General features: G+C 46.4%; 1 protein-coding gene across 2 annotated transcripts in view; it reads left to right on the forward strand.

The window, feature by feature from the left end:
• REPS2 (RALBP1 associated Eps domain containing 2) overlaps positions 1 to 20,517 on the forward strand; it is a 224,229-nt gene that overhangs the window by 87,435 nt on the left and 116,277 nt on the right. For both annotated transcript variants that reach the window (XM_068533341.1, XM_068533342.1), the window contains exon 5: positions 2,166 to 2,263. In XM_068533341.1, the coding sequence (XP_068389442.1) occupies positions 2,166 to 2,263 (98 nt within the window). The remainder of the gene's footprint in view (positions 1 to 2,165; positions 2,264 to 20,517) is intronic.

Genomic DNA, 20,517 nt, shown 5'->3' on the forward strand with positions numbered 1-20,517 from the left:
AGTAGAGGCAACGAGCCTTTTACCTTTTTACCTCCTGAGTTCAGTTTCAGTTGAGGAGCGAGGCAGGAGTAGACCAATGGTGGCCTGAATATCAGCTGTGGTACCAGTAGAGCTGATTGGAGCACGTGTCTAAGATTTGTGACCAGAGGGCTTTAGGCACTCATCTTTCCAGTCACAGGCAGGTGTGGACAACTCAGGCTTCCCACAGGAGTAGGAAGAGAAAATCTGCCATTGAGGCCAGGCTTCTCCAAAAATGACCCACCATGTGGCTGAGTGTTCAAGCCTTATTGATAAGATGTGTTTGTCTCTTCCAAGGGAAGGGAGACCCTTGTCGGTGAGGGACTGGAGCCATGGGCCAGGCGGCCTTCCTCCACACGTGTCCCTCCTGAGCAGTAGAAGCTCCCTACCTCTGAGGGGAGCCAGAGGCAGAGGCATGTGAGGTCAGCTTCCCAGGAGAAGCTCATGACCACTGGTATCCCAACCGTAGTACAGTTTGCTGTGGTTCAAACCTTCCGACAGGAGTTAAATTTGATGTTCCATCAAAATGGAATGATCTTAAAAATCCTTCTTTGAGGACAACACCTGCCTACCATGTGAGACTTATTTAAGATCTGGACTATGTGCTCTCTGTGTATGTTTCTTTTGCAGGTTTTGTATTTTTAATACATTCTTAGCAGGGTCAAAAAATCCACGTCATGGTTTGCCAGGCAGTGATTTTGATGTTTTAATGTAATTTAATGTGTTATAATACTGTGTTCCAGTTCCTCGGAGGAAATACAAAGAGCAGTTGTGAGCCCAAGGGTGGTTTGTTGTTCTTAACGTGCTGTTATACCTTCTTTATTTTAAAAAGTTCAAAGTATGCTGAAGGTGATGCCATAATAGGCTGCTCTGCTGTTTCTACCTAATTTTATTTATAAGAAGCTACAGAAAAAAGGCATTTTACTTGTTTATATACTTCGAAAAACCTGAACTGTTAACCCACAGAGATCAGAAATGGTTTCATCTTAAGTGATAATTTCTCCTTTCTGTTGGAGCTGAATACTACCTGGTTACATTTAACTGTTTTCCTACCATATTGGCAAGGTCGTTATTAAGTGTTCTGGAAATAAAAGGAATGAAAAAAATGCATTCATTTTGGTGGCTTAAAACCTTTTCTTAAAGGTAGCAAAATTATTTTTAGTTTGGTTATTAAGTGATAAAATAATAAATATAAAATGCATTTATTCCTTTTTGTAGTTTTCTCTACTTGGTTTTACATTCTTAATGTTAAGGAAAAGATGACAGTGGCATTTATTTTCAAAAATAAAACAAAATAGGGGCTTCCCTAGTGGCGCAGTGGTTAAGAATCCGCCTGCCAATGCAGGGGACATGGGATTGAGCCTTGGTCCGGGAAGATCCCACATGCCGCGGAGCAACTAAGCCCGTGTGCCACAAATACTGAGCCTGCACTCTAGAGCCCACGAGCCACAACTACTGAGCCCGCATGCCACAACTACTGAAGCCCACGCGCCTAGAGCCCGTGCTCCTCAACAAGAGAAGCCACCACAATGAGAAGCCCGCGCACCGCAACAAAGAGTAGCCCCCACTCGCCGCAACTAGAGAAAGCCTGCGCGCAGCAACGAAGACCCAACGCAGTCAAATAAATAAATAAATCAAAATAATTTTTAAAAAAAGTACTTAAAAAAAATAAAACAAAATAAATGACAACACTGATTCTTAATGTTCAAAATGCATATTCCTTTTCTTGCTTCTTTGGGGGTGTGGATGATGAATGGAAGCCTTTTAAATAGCAGGGTATATATAGAATTTACCTTATATTTAGAATTTGAACACTTAAAACATGGCACTTTTCTAACTACTCTCATTATTTTATATCCCAGTTTAGGTTCACACCATTCCACCTTTCTAATTTATTCCTAATCTTAACCTGATATAAATATTTTCCTGCCTTATCATGAATTGGGCGACTGTCTTTAGATTGTTCAGTTAAATTGTACCCAGGGGCACCAAGGTTTGTTTGTCTTAGGTGGCCCTATCCCTGTAAACTCTAATTCCTTTGCTAATTCTTCCCTGAAAAGCAGACACTGTAGCAATTTGTGTGTGAAATCATAATTTTTGGGTGGAATCTTTGTCTACCATGCTGACTTTCCCTCCTGCTGTTTCAGCTCCTTATGAAGCTAGACAGCCCCTTGTCCAGCCTGAGGGACCCTCGTTGGGGGGCCCAGGAGCCAAACCCCTTCGGCATCAGGCTTCCCTTATCCGGGTAAGTGACACCGCTGTGGGGTTATGCCAGTGGGAGACTTCGGGGGTATGGCTTTTTGATGGCCCTGTTTTTGTTTGTTTGTTTGTTTTCTTTTTGTAAGGAGGACATAAAACTGCCCCCTAATGCAAATATTGTACTTCTTGTTCTGTTGCTTGTGTATTTTCCTAAATCTTTTCTACTGTGTGTGTTTCTCCCCTTCTCAGTGTCTCTAGACTAATCCGGGCTGGTTCTTAATCTTTGGTATGTCTAAAATGCCCTTCCACCTTTATCTGCTTAATCAGTAGGCACCTCCTTCAGGAGGCCTCTACTTTTTCCAAAACAGCCTATCTTATCTCTGCCTTATTCTTTAATATTACTTATTCAGTGCATAGTTCGCTATTGCCCATTTTGTTTTGTACCTCCAGTTACATTGCAAGCTTTGGAAGGCAGAGGTGGTTCTCCTGTATTTTCTCTCAGTGCCTAGTTCAATGCTGTTTGGAGAACAGTTATTTTACAAGTGGCAGCAACTAGTTTCCTGTTTGTAATCGATACAATGTGGCAGAAGCACAAGTGATCTCCCAGTTTCTCCTGGCTACACCACAACTTAGCAAATTTCAGCTTCCCTTTCTCCAGTGTTTCCTTTGGATAAAGAGCTCTTATTTTTTCCCGTGTCTGCAACCGTTATCTTGTGTAGTACCTCTGAGTCCTATGCTGGTGAAGTCATAGTCCCAAAAAAGGGTGTGTGTGTGTGTCAGCATGAGAAAAACCCTGAGAAAACTGGATTGGCTGTTTGACTCTAAAGACAGGAGGAAGTAGGGTGGTTTGTATAACATTTCAGTTGTCCAGCTTAGGAAGAAGGATCATTTATGCTCAGGGAGTTCTCACAATAGACGGGTGATGTCAGATCGTCCCATAAAGAAGTGGGCTGGTATTCTAGAAGAGAATAAACAAGGCAAAGGGAGATTGAGGTGTTCACTTTATAGCCTCTGGGGATGGGTCTCTGTGTTAGGCGTGGTACAGAACTTAACTTCTGAGGTAGAACTCTGTGTACAAAGAATTTTCTTAAAGGTGGTAGATAATTGAGCCATATGCTGTGTATTTGTGTATAATTCTTCCTCCAACTATCAGATCTAGGTATTGTTGTATCTCTTAGTATAGGTGAGGTAACTGTGGCGGAGAGAGGTCAGGTCATGGGTCTAAGGTTTCATTCATAACTAGTAAGTGGCAGAGCCAGAATTTGAACCAGGCCTGCCCAATGTCAAAACCTGCTCTTTCAAATACTTTCCTATATACGTTAGAGTCCCATGTTATAAGGAGGCTAGGTTCTAGAGTTGCTGTATAAATAAACATTGGGTGTAGTAAAAATATTCGGGAAAATCCCTTATTGGTACCACATTGGGGAGCCAAGATGCCATTCCCTCCTAGGTCCAGTAGAGCTCAGTTTTACCCCCAAGTTGGAACAGACAGTTGTTTCTTCAGCTGAGCCGCAGATGGAGTAGTTGGCTGCATTTAGAGGTCCTGTGGTACAAAAATACGTGTTTTTAAACATGAGAATCACACCCACTGTGGAGTGATGGTTACATTAGGAAAGGTATGGGCGGGACTGGGATTCATGTAAAAAAATCTGTGAGGTGTGGCCATGCATGTTTCTGCAGAGTCTGTTCTAGTGCTGTGGAGACCACATCCTGAACTGTTAGAATGACGGGCAAACAAGCAGTAAATCCCGAACCTCGCCATGGTTGGATGGGGCTCACTGGGCCCTTTCTGCGTAGCCACCTGGCTGAGATGGCCATGGGCTCTCACTTGGATTGGTGTCCTGGGACTTCTCTTCTAATCTCTAGGTCCGTTTTTCTGCTGGTAAACGTGCTTCTTCTTGAGCGCTTCAAGCAACTAATGTTCACTAAATACCTATTAAGTGCCAGGTATTGTGTTGAGAATACAAAAATGAGGTATAACACACCCAGTCCCTGCCCTCATGGAGCTTATAGACTATTGGAGGAGATGGCCATTGATCAGACCATCACAAAGTAAATATATAATTATGATATGTGGTGAGTGGAAATTACAGTGTGCTTTGAGGATGAAAAATGGCGGCGGGAAGTTAGGTCCTAGCCTTGGCAGGCAGGGGCTGATCAAGGAAGGCTTGCAGAGGGGAGTCACACTCGAGTTGAAAGGGGAAGGATTGAACCATCTTAACCAGGTGGGGGGGGGTGGGGCGGGGGAGAGCAGGTGAGAGGATAGAGGGAGCTGCGCGTACAAAGATGTTTTCTATGAGCTTAGCACTTTATACACTTCTCTTGCAGTGCTCAGAGCTATCTTATGAGGTAATTCCTGTCATTATCCCATTTTTCAGATGACAAAACCTGAAGTATAAAGACCTTACTTAGTTTGCCTAAGGTCACAGCTAGGAAGTGGTAGGGCTAGAGTTCAAACACTGGACACGATTTCCTGGTCTTTGTCTCAGGAACCGCATGGATGGTGATGTCATCTGTTAAGCCTAGAAGCCCTGAATGAAAAGCTAGTGTTGGGAGTATTGAGGCAAGATCCTGAGATCAGTGTTGCATATTGGAACTTGAGCCTTAGAGACAGCCAAGAGGAGGTGTCAAGGAGTTGCTAGGATATATGGGGCTGGAGCTTTGGGGAGAGCTGGGGCTGGATAGAAGTATTTGGCAGCCATTGGCCATTAGAAGGACTTATGGGATTGTGCAGAAAAACCAGACAGGTTCTCGCCCAGGTCCAGGCAGACTCTCCATGCCCTTGGGCAAGTTCCTTCTCTTTTCTGTAACACGAATGAGCTGGAATGGATTTAACAGACCATTGTAATACTCTGCAGCAGTCTGAGTCCCTTAATGTTTGTTTGGTGTCAGTGGAGGTCCCCCCTCCTGTTTGGAGCATTGCCTTCTGTTTAAGATGAGAGCAAGGGGCCTTTTTCGGGACAGCAGTCTGTGGTTTTCATGGCTGATGTGTTTTTCTTTCTTCAGTTCTTAGGTTTCCTTCTTACTCCTTTGAACTTGGTTTGGCTGAACTCCATGTCCCAGACAGCAAAATGCCAACCTGAGTTAGCCATGTAGATGAGAGGATGTAAAGTGGAGGATTTTGGTGGTAGGGGATTAATAGGGATTGGGTGTGAGGCTAGGCTGGGCCGGGGTCACTCATTCCCCATGTTGCCATGCACATGGGCTGATGGAAGCCTCGCTCTCTCCTAGCTTCCTCTGTGGCCTTGTATTTAAGTCCTTCCTGCCTGATTGGAAGAGGGGTGGCCTCTGGGAACGGGGGAAGGCTTTTAGGGACTCTGGGTCAGCACTGTTGCAGCTCATGGGCTTGGCATTTCAGAGGTGCTTATGTGGAATTCAGTCCCAGACATTGGAATGAACAGTCTTAATATTTTCGGAATTTTGATTTTTTTCGTTCAGGCGTTGGATGTTGTTTTTCCCCTTGAAATTTCAGATGCTGAGCACATCCTATGTTGGTGGGTGGTTGACAGTAGTTTGTAAAGAAATGGTAAATATTCTTTCCTGCTTCTCTGTCGTGGTGTGTTGATAGGTCATTTTGTGGTTTACTTTTCACAAGTGATCCTAACCATCTAGATCACGTAGTCATTTGTGATTTTGCTGGCGTAGGGTTTAGAATTGACCCTCCTGCTCCCACTGTCCTCTCCTGGTTTGTCTCCTGCTTCTGTGATTGCCTCTTCCTAAGCTTTTTATTTCAATTTCCCTCCTCACCTGCCCCTTGCGTGTTGGGGATCCCTGGGTCTAGTTCTCACTCTGTTACTATTTAGCTACATGGAGCCTGATGGCCACATCTCACCACCTGCCAGATGTCTTCACTCGAATGTCCCACTGTCACTTTTTTTGTTTTTTAATATTTATTTATTTGGCTGCACCAGGTCTTAGTTGCGGCACGTGGGATCTTTGTTGCCGCGTGCGGAATCTTCGTTGTGGCATGTGGGATCGTTTTTTTTTTTTTTTTTTAAGTAATAGTTGCGGCATGCGAACTCCCGGTTGCGGCATGCATGTGGGATCTAGTTCTCCGACCAAGGATTGAAATGGGCTCCCTGAATTGGGAGTGCGGAGTCTCAGCCACTGGACCACCAGGGAAGTCCCCCCACTGTCACTTTAAACACGTCTTTTCCCACCAAAGCAGTTCTCACCCTCCCGCCCCTGACTCCACGCCCCTGGCACGTGGGCCAGCACACGGCTCGCTGTTTCTGACGCCCCTCTCATCCCGTCTGCCCATCGGCTACCGAGTAGTAGTCATATCACTTTCTAAATACCTCTCTCAATTGTCCGTTTCTCTGCACTTCCTCAGTTCATGCTGCCCTCTGTCACCTAATCTCATCTGTCAGCCTCTGACTCTTTCTTCCTGCTTCCCCCACTGGCCTCTTCAAATCCGTTATCCTCGTCTTGGACAAAAATCACCTTAAAAAACACGATGTGATCCTCCTGCTCCCTTGATTGAAGCCTGTCCCTCTCTGCCCACTGCTCCCGGCAGGTCACCCGCGGCTCTCGGGGTGCTGGTGTCGGGCCCCTGCGCACCCCCGTAGCCACAGCAGGCCCCGCAGAGCTGCCCAGTGTTTCCCACACAGTCAGTGTTCTCTGCGTGGGAACCTTACTCTGCAGCCTCGGTCTTGCCTTCCGGGTTTTCTCCTTTGTCTCAATTCATCTATGCTTTTTCTCCATTGATAACACGAAGTGTGAGAACTTTCTAATATTTCTTGTACGTGTGAGGTTTCCGTTTTTTCATTCTTAAAAAGCAGTTCATTGCTCGTCTGCTCATTTATCCGTGAGGATCAGCTGGAGGGATGGGCGTCTGATCTTTCTTGGTTTTCCATCCCAGAGGCAGCCAGTGTGGTCTGTTTGTTTTGTATTATCCCGGGAATGTTTTATGCGTATATGAGCAAATACAAGTATTCTTATATATCTAATATATGCAGTATACCTTTACCTGGCTTTAGGGAGACTGGTTTGGGAAATGAAATATCCTTCCAGCCAGATCCCACTTAAAAATATCTTTTATTTTAAACCAAACACACTTACTTTTTTTTTTTCACACTTACTTTTTAAACCCAAAGCATACGTGCTGTGATTTTTTTTTTTTTTCTCTTTATGGAAGGATGAACTTAACAGTCTTTTGGGGGCAAATTCTCAGTACTTGCTGCTCTTCTTATTTCAAAGACAAAATAATGACAAACAGAATTTAGAGAACTTTATCACCGTGCCATTCTAACTGGGGGTTTGGCTATGTTTTCGGTGAAAGTTTGCTGATGAACAGGTATAGGAGGAGATGTTAGACATTGGTAGCCAGCCACTATATAAATCTAAGAGTCTGCAACTTGAAAAACATGTATTTAACTTAGTTGTCTCCTTTTTCCCCTCATTCTCACTCAATCTCAGTTTCTTGCCATGCCCCCCTACCCTGCCCCATAGGTACTTATGGCCAGAGACGGGTATTGTCTGCTCCTTTGGTCCTTTTGGTGTGGTTCTAAATAGCAAAGACCGTGTCATGGGTGGTGAAAGAAATGAATACCCCCACGCTCTGTTGGAGTGGTGTGTTGGCATAAATCCGGAGAGAACTGATAGTCGCCACAAGTGAATTGTTCATTCTAAGAGTTTTGAAGGGAACAGGGAGAAACAGTCTTTCTGGGAGGCTGACACCGCACTGAGAGAACTTTCTGTGGTGGGAAAGCTATTTTATAGGTAGACTGGACCAGCATGCCAGGAGGACAAGGAGAGTAGAAACTAGAGATTATTGTGGCGAAGGATTGGGGTGGGATGGAGTGAGGTGGCTGAGAGTTGAGTCATAAGGGAGCTGGTGCTCCGAGTTTGGAGCAGAAAGAAGCAGGAAGCAAGTAGGGCACACCAGGTCCTGTCCCAGCCTCTGTGGTTCCCTTCCCTAATGCTCAGCCCAGGGAGATGACCTAGGAGGTAGCCAGCCCGTGGCGGCTCTTTCAGGGTCCGGGACGTCCCTAGCAAGGCATCATTTGGCCTGTGTGTGGGTTGGTTTTTTTTTTTTCAGTAGGGCCTCAGGCCTTTCCCCCTTACTTTGGAATCTTTCCCCTCGCCCCTTTTCTGCGAGCTCTGACTTTGCCCCCTGTGAAGCTCCCCGCGTCTCCTCCAGCACCGGGCCACTTCCACTAGTCCTCAGGTTGCAGGCCGACCACGTGCCGTTCTCCCGAGTGGGTGGAGCCCAGACACCGCCTAGTGATGATCTCCCTCCTCACTAGGCGGCAGCCAAAGCGCTCCAAGATTTTGGTTGCTTGTTTCAGATTCTGCAGTAAACACCATGCTGTTATTTTATTGGATCATGGGCTGTGAGCTTTCAAATACTCTTGTTCTTCAGAGCAATTAAAAATTTTTTAAAAATGTAAAAAATTCAAAAGATACAAAAGGGTACAGAGAGAGACCTATCCTTCCCACTCTTTCTCCCAGCCATCCAGTTCCCCATCCCAAGGCACTTGACATGACCCATTTCTTTTGTATCATTAGAGGATTATTTTATGCATAGACAAGTTAATGTAGGTATTCTTATATGTAATTATATATAATATATGCAAAATATATAGTTCCACTTTTTTACATGTGTGGTAGCATACTGTACATCTGTTGTGCACTTTGCATTTTTTTACTTATCAATAAGCTTTAACAACAGTCTGTAAGAGTACATAGTGTATGTCCTCATCTTTTTGGTTTTTTCGAATGCATAGTATTTCCTTGTGTACATCTGCCAGAAATCATGTAACCAGTCCCCTCTGATCAATAGCTAGAACTTGCAATCACAGTGTTTGTATATATGTAGGAATAGTTCCTAGAAATGGAATAATTGGGTGAAATGGCTACACATTTTAAATTTTTGGTAGAGATTTTCAAATTGGAGGCGGTGCCCATTTACACACTTACTAACAATGTATGAAAGTGTGTATTTTCTCATACCCATGCAAATGCAGTGTGCTAAGAAACTTAGGGATCTTGGCCAATCTGATAGGTGAAAAATGAAATCTTGGTGTAGTTTTAATTAGCACTTCTTTTGTGTGGTCGAGAGGAGGTCCTGGGCCCCTGATGCCCTTGGAGGAGGTTAGGGACCCCACTTCCTTTTGGTTCTGGAGTGCCCCAGGCCCACTGGCACTGACTTCTTGTTTCTACCTTTATGGCAGTAAAGTTGAATTAGTTTATGGCTAGAGATTAGGGCTTGGAAAATTTTCTTTTTTAAGGATGGTAAATGTCAACACAGTGTGTGTGTGTGTGTGTGTGTGTGTGTGTGTGTACCTCTCAGCATTGCTCAGACAACTAAATTCTCTTCCTCTGACTGAAATGGAAAGGTGAGGGGAAAGGGGGGAGGAGGAGGAGGAAGGGAGGGACAGCAGGGAGGGAGGGAGAGGGTATATGTGTGTTTGCCTTTGTGTGTAACAGGAAGAACTGGTTTGATGAAATTTATCGGAATGCACGTGACTTGTTCTCGGTTTGACATCTTGTTTTACCAGATTCACTCCCTATTTGATTTGAAACCCTAGATGGAGTTTGGTCATCTCCTAAGGGGTGAAAGGTTGATGTGTTCTACTTCCCCGAATCTACCTAGAACACACAGATATCCCAGTGGTCACTGTTATTACCACAAAGAGGTCCTATTTTTCATAGTATCCAGCCTCTTTTTCCTACTTATTTCCTTCATCTACTTATAATTCTTATTCAGATTTTCTATCCCTTATTTTTGAAACGTTTTATTGAATTATACTGAAATTTACTTTTCTCAGCCTAAATCTTTTGTAGCTGTCGCTTATGGTATTCCTCAGGTGCTCCCCATGTACCCACACTTCTTAATGATTAAAGTGATGGCAGTCACCTGGTTTCTTCGCTGGGAGACACTTCTACGTGAAAGGCAAAAATGTTCTGTGTTATGAGATGAGAATAGTAAAGAGATACTGGATCATTGAAAGAACTGTGACTCTAGGATATAAGAGGAGGGTGCCTGGGATAGAGATTGAAGGATGTTTATGGGACAAAGATATTGATTCAGTAAATATCATGACTGATTGGGGTGCCGCCTTAAGGCCTTTTGGATTCCGTGCTTAGAGGCGGTGGGGAGCGTAAGAATGGTAGGCTGGTACACATTAGGATTCTAGCATCCATGTGGTTAGACAGGTTGGTTAGATGAAAGCAAATAAGCACATTTTATTTGTGGGGTCAGTGTTGCTTTTCCACCCCAGCTGTGAGCATTTCATTAAAGGCTTATGGTGTCCAGAACTTTCCTGCTAGTAGCTAGGGCCCACACTGATTTGGTAGACAGGGTGCCTCTGAATTAGCCTCTTGGATATAGCTGAAAACACCCAGTTAAACTCCTGGTGTCAGAGAGTACTTTGTAAAGCTGGAAAGGAGTGTGGTGTTTGTTTCCTAGGACCCTTTGGTCTCAGTAGATAGTGTGGTGTGAACAGGAAAGGCTCCCTTACAGGGGCACCATTTTACCCCTAAACGCATCAGTATCCCCCGATCTCAGGGCAGCAGGCGGTGTCATGCTCCCGATCATCTGTCCCAGCAAGAGGCACTACCGACAGAGTGCTTCTCTGGACCCCGTGCTGTGCCGGCCTCTTCACTAGTCTGTGCCCTTTCGTCCTCCCAGCAGTCTTGATTGCAGGGTAGACTGCCTGCCAGATTGTGTCCTCGACTCATCCATTGGGAAGTATTTACTAAGTGGCCTCTATGGGTCAGCCGCCATGCCAGCGTGCCCTGAGGATGACAAACATGGTCCCTGCTGTCGAGGAGCAGTGGAGCGGGGGAGATGGATGGGAATCACATGATCCTGCCTCTGCGTGTATAATGGAAAACTGACAATTGCCCTGAAGGCAAGAGAGCAGTTGGATAGCATGTAACAGAGAAATTGGCCCTGGGGCTGGAAAGTGAAGGGAGGCTTCCCTGAAGAAGTGATGCCGGACTGAGCTGTGAAGGAGGACTCGGAATTCACCAGGCAGGGAGGGGTGGTGCTGGGAGGTGAGGAGAGGGGTGTCTCACGCCCCAGGAAAAGTCTGGACAAAGGGCATGCTTCCACTGTTGACACCAGAATCTACTCTGACTAGCTGAAGCAAATAGGGATTTATAATAAGGGGTGTGGAGAGCCTGCCAACTCTTTGGAAGGACTGAAAATTCAGACTGTGTTCTGAGATTGCAGGAACAATTCCCAAACCCCACAGCAGAACTGGTGACTAAGGGAGCCTCGCCTCTGCCGCGAGCAGAGCTGTGGAATGGGGTGACTGCTGCCCTAGCTTTCGCCCTGGTGCCCCACCTGCATGACCAGGGCTGGCAAAGTGAATGCTCTGTTCCCTGCCTCTTTCACCGTGCGACTCGGTTCTTCATCTGTCTTCCGTGGGCGTGTTTAGTGGAACCTGACTCCAGCGTGGCATTCTAGCAGCAGAGGTGTTCAGAAGGTGTAGTTTTTACGTAGCCGTTGTCTGCAGTGCAGGGCGTTATGCTAAGAGGGGGTGGAGCCCATGTCTAGCGAGCCCTTGTGCCATGTGTAGTATGGAGTACTGGAAGAGGGCTGGTGTGGCTGGAGCCTGGAGTCGTGGGGATGTGAGGCCGGAGAGGTAGGTGGGGAACTATTGGCTCAGAAGTGAAGTAAGTGACCATCCCAGATTTGAACCCAAACCTGTCTGCCTCCAGAACCTGCACTCTTGTTGCACCTCCAGTCTGTAGCCTCACTCTCTAAAGCCTTCCATGGATTCAGCCTGAGTTCTTGGTGCATCTGTTTCCCAGCTGACCTCAGGCTGCCTTGAGTGTTAAGGGGAGGACAGTGGGGAAGAGACAGGCAGCCTTGACCTCATCAGCAAGGATGGGGCTGGCACGTTAGTGTAATAGCACCGGAAGCCCGCAGCCTCATCCAAGGCTCCTCTTACTGCTGATTTCTTGCTTTCTCCTGCTCTTCCCCTCTAAGCAGAGAGCAAAATCCTGACAATCGTAAAGGAAAAATGCCCTTCTGAGCAGGAGATCTTGGCTCCTGGTGGAAGAATTGGAGACAGTGATTACTCATAAGCATTTCTTTTGTTAATCAAAGTAGTGTTAGTGCCACATACTAAAATAACAGCGCAGTGATTGGATATCTGTATTGTATGGCTCTCTACAGGATTCTTTGCTGATGCGAAAACATGCCAGATGCTTAAAAGCAAAAGTTATGTGAGAAATAAGATGGTGCTCTGTCTGTATGATTTAATAGTTCACTGGCCAAAATCTACAACTAAACTAGGTAATGGAGGGGTAAGTGGAAGTATAGGATATTTGTATCCTCAACTCAGATCCTCAATCTGCAGAATTGCGACAGTATTTTAGGCATTACAGTGACGTTAGTTCTTAAAAGGAAATGGTACATGGCTAAAGGATGGATGGATGGTTGAGAGGGGGGAACCACAGAGCTCGCTGAGTGAGTACACACTCTGGACTCCGTTCATGTTCTGGCTCTACCATTTACTAGGTGTGTGGTCTCGGTAAGTCACTTCCCTTCCCTAATCCTCAGTTTCCTGTTCTGCAAAATGGGACTAATGGGACCTACTTTGCAGGGTTGTTGTGAAGATGAAAGTAGATCCTGTGTATTAGGTGCTTACAGTGTCTGGCACGTAACGAATACATGTTATCTGACATTCTCTGATGTCTGTGGTGATCATCTAAAAAATTTAGTTTATCATAATAAGCAGCAACTGTGCATTGCTCATTAGACTCAGAGATTCCTATAGTCTGGGCTTCAGCCTTCTAAGCTGTTGAGATTAGATCCCTAAGTAAGTTTGGCAGTATGTGATTAAAGGCATCTTTGTGAAATTTATTTCCATGAAGAAGCTGATAAAGTTGAATTGCTTTGTTAGGATTTAATTGTAACTAACTTTGCTACAGGTAAAAACAGAAGTTATTTATTGCAACTTCCAGCGACTCTATAATATTTTAAAATAAAAAGAAAAAAAAAGTTTTCTTCCCCCTCTGATTTCATAGGTAAGGGAGAGGGCGCAGCCTTTACACTGTTGGGTGACAGTTGTTTGGTAAGTGCATCTAAACTTCAGCTCCAGTCATGATAGGAGGGCTCAGGTTAACCGTTCTGTCTATGAGTCAGAATTGGCAGCTTGTCGCATCATTTGTTTATTTGTTCACTCATTTGCCAAACGTCTTTTGAGTGTTTCCCATGTGATAGGCACTTTTCTAGGCTCTGGGGTATAGCTGTTATCAGAATAGACAAAATTTCCTGTCCTCATGGGCCTTACGTTAGAATGAGAGTGAGGTGGGAAACAGTATAAATGAGGCTATAGAGTATGATACGGAACAGTCGAATGTGAAAAACAAAATTGCAGAGCTCCACCTCCTTCTTTAGCTCCTTTCTTCATTCCTCATTTCCCAGTTTTTCCCAGTTTTACCACAGCCCTCTTTTCTCTTTACTCTGTACTTCCTCCCTGAGAATCTCCTATCAAACTCATATTAACCAAGCATAGAAAGACGGCTGTAAAGGTGCATCCACATGCTGTCCCTGAAGATAGTCTTTGTGAGCAATCAAATTAGAAAGCTGTTTGGGCTCAGAGCGGTCTCAGGTCATTAGGTGGTCAGATTACAAAAGGAAGATGGCTTCATGCTTCGTCTTCAACGCAGGAGTGGCTGTGCTGTTGGCGCTAGGCAGGTGTGCCTTTTCTTTGGGCCTCGCTTGAAGGGTAGGTTGGTTAGAGTAACAGCCGCTCTAACAAATACGCCCCGCATTTTAATGACTTCCCACAGCAGGTCTGCTTCTCACTCATCTCACAGATTGGCAGGCAGCTTTCCCCCACATGGTGATTCAGGCGACAGGGCTGCTTCTGTCCTGTGGCTGTGCCGCCCCTTCTCAGTGGGCTGATGGGGACAAGCATAGAGGAGGACCACGGGGTGCTAGCCCTGCCTGGCAGTGGTGCAGGTCGCTTGCGCTCCCACTGCACTGGCTAGAACTCAGTTGCTTGGCTGTGGCTAATTGCAGGAAGGGCTGGAAAATGTCATTACTGGCTGGGCAGCCACTCGGTGACACCCGTACACCAGGCATGTAGGGCGTGAGTGGTCAGAGGACAACCACCATAACCCCACATAGAAGCACGGCTATCATTTGCTTCCCTGACTCTTCTTTTTTCTCTGCCCCGTGACGGATCAATCCCCGGATCTTTCTGTAGGCAGCTTAATTGTCACGTGGGCTATGGTCTAGTCTTACCAGCCTGTGAGCCAGTCTTCCCCTTTAGGGTGGTTGAGTCTTCTCATATCTTTGCTCATGAGATCATGCTTTGATCAGTGGTCGCAGTATGGTGTTCTTATTTCCAAAAGGTCGTTGGCAGGGGAGGTGTCCTCACAGAGTCACTGTGGGCTTGCTAGGAGGTTTTGCTCCCCCAGACGGTTTGTTTGCTAAGGCACCAAAAGGACGTTGTTCTAACAAAGATCATCGCACCCTCAGGTGAAATGGCTGGACTCTAAGGCAGCATTGACAGGAGGCCTCCAGGGTGGGGTTATATTCTAAACAGAAATGTTCTGTGGTTGTAACAGTACACACCCCCTTCTTAAGTTCTCCCTGACAATGCCTCCTTGCAATTCGTACTTTTCAGCTATGTTTGATCTTAAGATACTTCAGGGGTAAATGTCACCTTTTGGGATTTTATTAATAGTATTACTTTTTTTTTTTTTTAATTTTTTTAAAAATAACTTTTATTTATTTATTTATTTTTGGCTGTGTTAGGTCTTCGTTTCTGTGCGAGGGCTTTCTCCAGTTGCGGCGAGCGGGGGCCACACTTCATCGCGGTGCGCGGGCCTCTCACTGTCGCGGCCTCTCCCGTTGCGAAGCACAGGCTCTAGACGCGCAGGCTCAGTAGTTGTGGCTCACGGGCCTAGTTGCTCCGCGGCATGTGGGATCTTCCCAGACCAGGGCTCGAACCCGTGTCCCCTGCATTGGCAGGCAGACTCTCAACCACTGTGCCACCAGGGAAGCCCAATAGTATTACTTTTTAATGAGTCTTTTGAAGTCTCTTTCATTATAAACAGCCTGTATTCCCCAGAGATAACAAGTTGCAGTGCCAGATATTTGCATTTCACTTGAAACAAAACCAAGGGTTTGAATGTTTTAAATATAAGCAAATCTAATTCTCCTGTGTCTAGAGGAACTGTATAATGAACCATATGTATGAGGCTTAAGCACACAGATGCGGAAGATTCTCTCTCTGTCTCCTTTTCTCTCTCCCTCTCCCTCCTTTTATATTTTCTTAAAAACGCTGGTAGAGCTCAAAATTGGCACCAAGTAGCAAAAATCTCCACCCAGCCAACCAAACCACTAGAGCTGGAGTGGAACTGGGGCGCCTCTTGGGTGCACACGGAGGTGGGGCTCTCCCTGGTTACGGCTTCTCCTGGGAAGCCCAAGGCTCCACCGTTCCCCCGCCCCCGTTTCTCAGTGCCTCCAGTCTTTGCAATTTGACTTTCTCTCTTAGGTGACTGATTTCAGGTCTTTGATTGTTATGATTGCCTTTTGGGTTCATTTCGAGGAGATGGCCCCCTAGCTGCTGCCAGAGAGGTCCCAAACTGCTGGAATGGGCCTTCATGTGGTGGGGGCCCTATGGCTTTTTTCTCTTACTTCCCTCATAGCCCTCCCTACCTCTGGGCCACCGTGACCTCTGGCCGGGGTTGCTGATATGGCCTTAATTGGTCTTCCGACCTTTAGTCTTCCCTTCCATTCTCCTCACTGAAGTGATCTTTCTGCAGCTCAAATCTGATTGTTTCATTGGCCTGTGTCATACTTATCTGTGGCTCCTGATTGTCTTCTAGATACAGTTTAAAGCCCTTAACCTGGTGCACCTGAACCTTCACGGTCTGGACCAGGGGTCCCCAACCCTTGAGCTGTGGACCGGTACCGGTCCGAGGCCTGTTAGGAACCGGGCCGCACAGCAGGACGTGAGCAGCGGGCGAGGGAGCGGAGCTTCATCTGCTGCGCCCCGTCGCTCCCCATCGCTCGCATTGCCGCCTGAACCATCCCCCCCCGCCCCACCCCCCGGTCCGCGGAAAAACTGTCTTCCACGAAACTGGTCCCTGTGCCAAAAAGGTTGAGGACCACTGGTCTGGACCGTCTTGAGGCAACTCCACTCGCATCTCCTCTGCACTGGCAGCCCATTCTATCTGTATGTAGCTCAACCAAGCTACTTTCAGGAGATGGCTATTTTCTGGCATTTTAAGGTGTCTTTGCAAATGCTGTTCCTTTTGCTTGCCTTGCCCTGCATGTTTTGTAGCATTGCTTCTCAGACTTGAGTGTGCTTTGCATCATCTAGAGGGCTTGTTAAATTGCAGATGCCTGAGCCTCACTCCCAGACTTGATGATTCACTAGGTGTGGGGTAGGGCCTGGGCTTCTGTATTTCTGACAAGTCCCCAGGTGATGCGGATGCGGGCGGTCGGTGGACCAACTCCCAGCCGCGGAGCTCCGGAGTTCCCTATCTCACCGCGGCTCACACCTCACTGTTTTGCGATTGCCCATCTTTCTCCCTCACTGGACTCTAGGCTTCCTGGGAAAAAGAATGTGTTTGACCATCAGAGTATCCCTAGTGTCTAGTGTCTGGGATGTTGGTGATGTTGAATAAGTGTCTGTAAATGAATGAATGAATGAATGAGCAGGTCAGTGTTTCTGCAGCAAAGTTCACATCGTTTGGCTTCTTGTAGTATAGATCAGCTTTCTTTTGGAATATTTCGGCTTCAGGGAATGTGGAATGTGATCCGCCCCTTCCACCTGTCTCTGAAATCACTCACTTAATGAATAAGGAACTTGAAACTTCTCCATAGAGATCAGACCATGGGACCGACAGGGACGTCTGTTGATAGATCTCAAACTTTAAAATACGAAATGGGGACTTCCCTGGTGGTGCAGTCGATAAGACTCTGCTCTCCCAGTGCAGGGGGCCTGGGTTCGATCCCTGGTCAGGGAACTGGATCCCGCATGCATGCCGCAACTAAGGAGCCTGCCTGCCGCAACTAAGACCTGGTGCAACCAAATAAATAAATATTAAAAAAAAATCAAGTTGTTCTTTAAAAAAAATAAAATAAAATATGAAATGGACTCATAGGCTTTCTTTCATTACCTGCAGCATAGAGTAGTGTTTTTGCATCTCTTTCAACATAAGACATACCCCTGAAGTTGTTAGAGCCCGTCAATAAGTGGCCCCCACCCGACTTTTAGAGTGTCTGTGCTGAGCCTGCTAGGGGCTGTGTGCAGAATGAAGGCTTAGATGATATGGTTCTTGCCCTCCAGGTCGAAACCTGAATGAAGATATTTAACAGCACTTTAAATGTTCAAACTGTGTGATACTTAGCATACTTATAATAAGGATTCATATTTTCTAAGATGCTCAAATCACTTGGTTTATCAAACCAATTCAAAACATGCAGTGAGAAGCAAGGGGAAAGAGATGGGGGTAGGTTAACATGTTTCGTGCAGGCTGGTAGAAGGGCCACACCAGGTACAGATTGCCCGGTGTTCACATGCCCTCTCTCATTGTTGGAAGGCACTTTTAAAAAAAAAATTTTATTTATTTTTGGCTGCGTTGGGTCTTCGTTGCTGCGCGCGGGCTTTCTCTAGTTGCGGTGAGTGGGGGCTAGTCTTTGTTGTGGTGCGCGGGCTTCTCATCGCGGTGGCTTCTCTTGTTGCGTGCAGAGCATGGGCTCTAGGCGCTCGGGCTTCAGTAGTTGTGGCTCGTGGGCTCAGTAGTTGTGGCTCGCGGGCTCTAGAGCGCAGGCTCAGTGGTTGCGGCACACGGGCTTAGTTGCTCCGCGGCATGTGGGATCTTCCTGGGCCAGGGCTCGAACACGCGTCCCCTGCATTGGCAGGTGGATTCTTAACCACTGCGCCACCCGGGATGTCCTGGCACTTTTGGTTTTAAGGAGCAAGAACTCTCCTTGTCAGCTTAAGTTTTCTTGAGAAGGAGGAAGGGGTTGGGGTTCTCATGGGAATCCAAGAAATGAGAGACAAGGATTGGCCCTGTGGTCCCCAGGAATGGGAGTCCTTGGTTATTCACGTTTGTTCTGCCATGAACAGACTTGGCCCTAGTTGAGTTTGCTTCACTGTTCACTTATCTTTTGGCTGCCAGCAGCCACCCTCGCCCCGGACTCTTTCTCGTACTTCCGTTCCTCACAGGTTCTGCTTGTGCTCAGTTCTTGCTCCCTTGTGACTTCAGGTCCCAGGTGGCCTTTGCTTGACACCACCGCCCTGCTATGCATCTGCTCAGGGTCTGCTTTCTCTGCTTGTTGATCTTTCTACTTTTTATCCACATCCCCAAGAATGAGCATCTGGCCCAGCTTGTTCTCACTAGAGAAAAGCTTTCTATGCCAGAGCATCCCAGAGGCCAGCAACTGTGAGCCCACCCACACTTACTTGGACTCAGCTGGGGGAGACCGGGCATGAGGTGGGCCATGCTGTGCACATGTGGTTCCAGACCCATCTTCTTAGCCAAGCTGGGGGTTGGGGGCAGGTAGCGCCTCTGCAGTGGCTGTGGGCCTGGCAGGTATGTCAGAGAGTCCTTCGGGGCCGTGGGACTTGAGGATGGGTAGGATTTGAGTGGGCTGGGATCAGAGGAAGGGTGGTCTGGGAAGAAGACGCAAACCTGACCCATGAGGAGAGAGCATGTGGGCTATCAGAAGCCTGCTATGAGTGACCAGGGAGGAGGCTGGATTATAAGGGCCCTAAAAGCCAGGTGGAGGAGGGGGATTTGTTTTATTGGGCAATAGGTCATCCTGAAAGCTTTTAAGCAGAGGAATCAGCCACTTTCTCCTCTCCATTCCTGATTCCTGCTGTCAGATTAGACTTGAGACCTGCTAAGAGACCACTGATGCCACTTAGGGGTCAAGTAATGTGGGAGAGGAAATAGGGTGAGCAGATGGTTTATGGTATGACACTACCAACAGCGACTGGGTATGGCAGCTTCGGTTCTAGGTGGGAAGGAGAGTGCATTTTAGGGGAGTAGAAGCTTCCATGTCAGCCCCAGGGAATGCAGCAGGCAATACCTAGCATGGAGATTTTGGCAACAGATTAAAAAAAAGTGGGCACTTATTTGCTGACTGCAGGGGTTCAGTGAAGGATATGGGCATGTCCCTTAAGCTCTCTGAGCCTCGGTTTCCTCATCTGGGAAAAGGATACTAATACCTGCTGTGCCTACCTCTCAAATGTTTGAGGTGTGCTCAGGTGAGATAGGGGTGTATGAAATGCTTTGTAAATTTCAAAACACTCTATGAATTTAAGGCATTAACTACTGGATAGTGACTTTCAGGGCATTTAAAAACGGTTTGATTTAGATTTAGTGGAAACTCATCTAGTATGCAAACTTCAAAGATGGCATCTCAAGGTCATATCACAGCTCAAACTTTTTACAGAGTTGTTTCTTCTCTGAATGGAATCAGAGGAGAGCCAAGTGTTCCTGGGAAGAGTTACTTCCAGAATGTGGTGTGTGTGTGTTGGGGAGGTTGAGGCAGGGGGCGGAGATGGTCTGCTGTCTTTTCCGGGGATAGTGAGTAGAATACCCTCCTAATGATTAATTCCTTGGTAGTGTGTTCATTCAGAAGCAGGCACCTTGATGGGTATTAGTAGTAATACCTCTCCCCTTCTTTCCTAGTCTCCTTTTGTCTTAAAGGCTCACCCTCCTTGTGTTCACCTTTTAGTTCCATGAAGGTGGCCCTTGGCAAGTAGCACCTTAGCCTTAGGGTAGATGGGAGGGATGCAACAAAGCCCTGTGCTGCTCCTTCCAGAATCACCATTTTTGCTTCTTTCCCCATTGCTTAGCAGAGCTGTTTTCTCCTGCACTACTACTCTGGTTCTCTGTATCCTTAAATTCTCAAATTTGGCTTGCACGCCCCCTAGTGGCAGGTCGGATGCACCCCTTGTTACCCTGTTTGTTGTGGTACCATGACAGCCCATCTTTGCACTCAGCTCTATTACTAAGTAGAACCCCCAGTTCACAAATGTGGAAGGAGAGGTTTGGTGATCCTGACTTGCCACTCAAGTAGGACCTGGGGACGTGGGACTTGATTCGGAGCTTTTGATTCCCAGATTTATACAACGGGAATGCCTCAGAAAAAAAGATGGTGTGGTTATAGCTGTTCTAGATTTTAAAAAAATGGTTTAAAAAGAATCTAGATTATCTTACTATCTACTCAACTAATTTGAAAGGATCAAAATGTGGTGAATATTTGAAGAAAAGCACGATTGTATTTTTTCCCCCCTTCATCACATTGGAAAATCTTTCGTCACTCACCCAGGTGTTCAGTATTTCATGCTCAGTCCTGTTAAC

The sequence above is a fragment of the Eschrichtius robustus genome, chromosome X, assembly GCF_028021215.1.
Source record: "Eschrichtius robustus isolate mEscRob2 chromosome X, mEscRob2.pri, whole genome shotgun sequence".
Lineage (NCBI taxonomy): Eukaryota > Metazoa > Chordata > Mammalia > Artiodactyla > Eschrichtiidae > Eschrichtius > Eschrichtius robustus.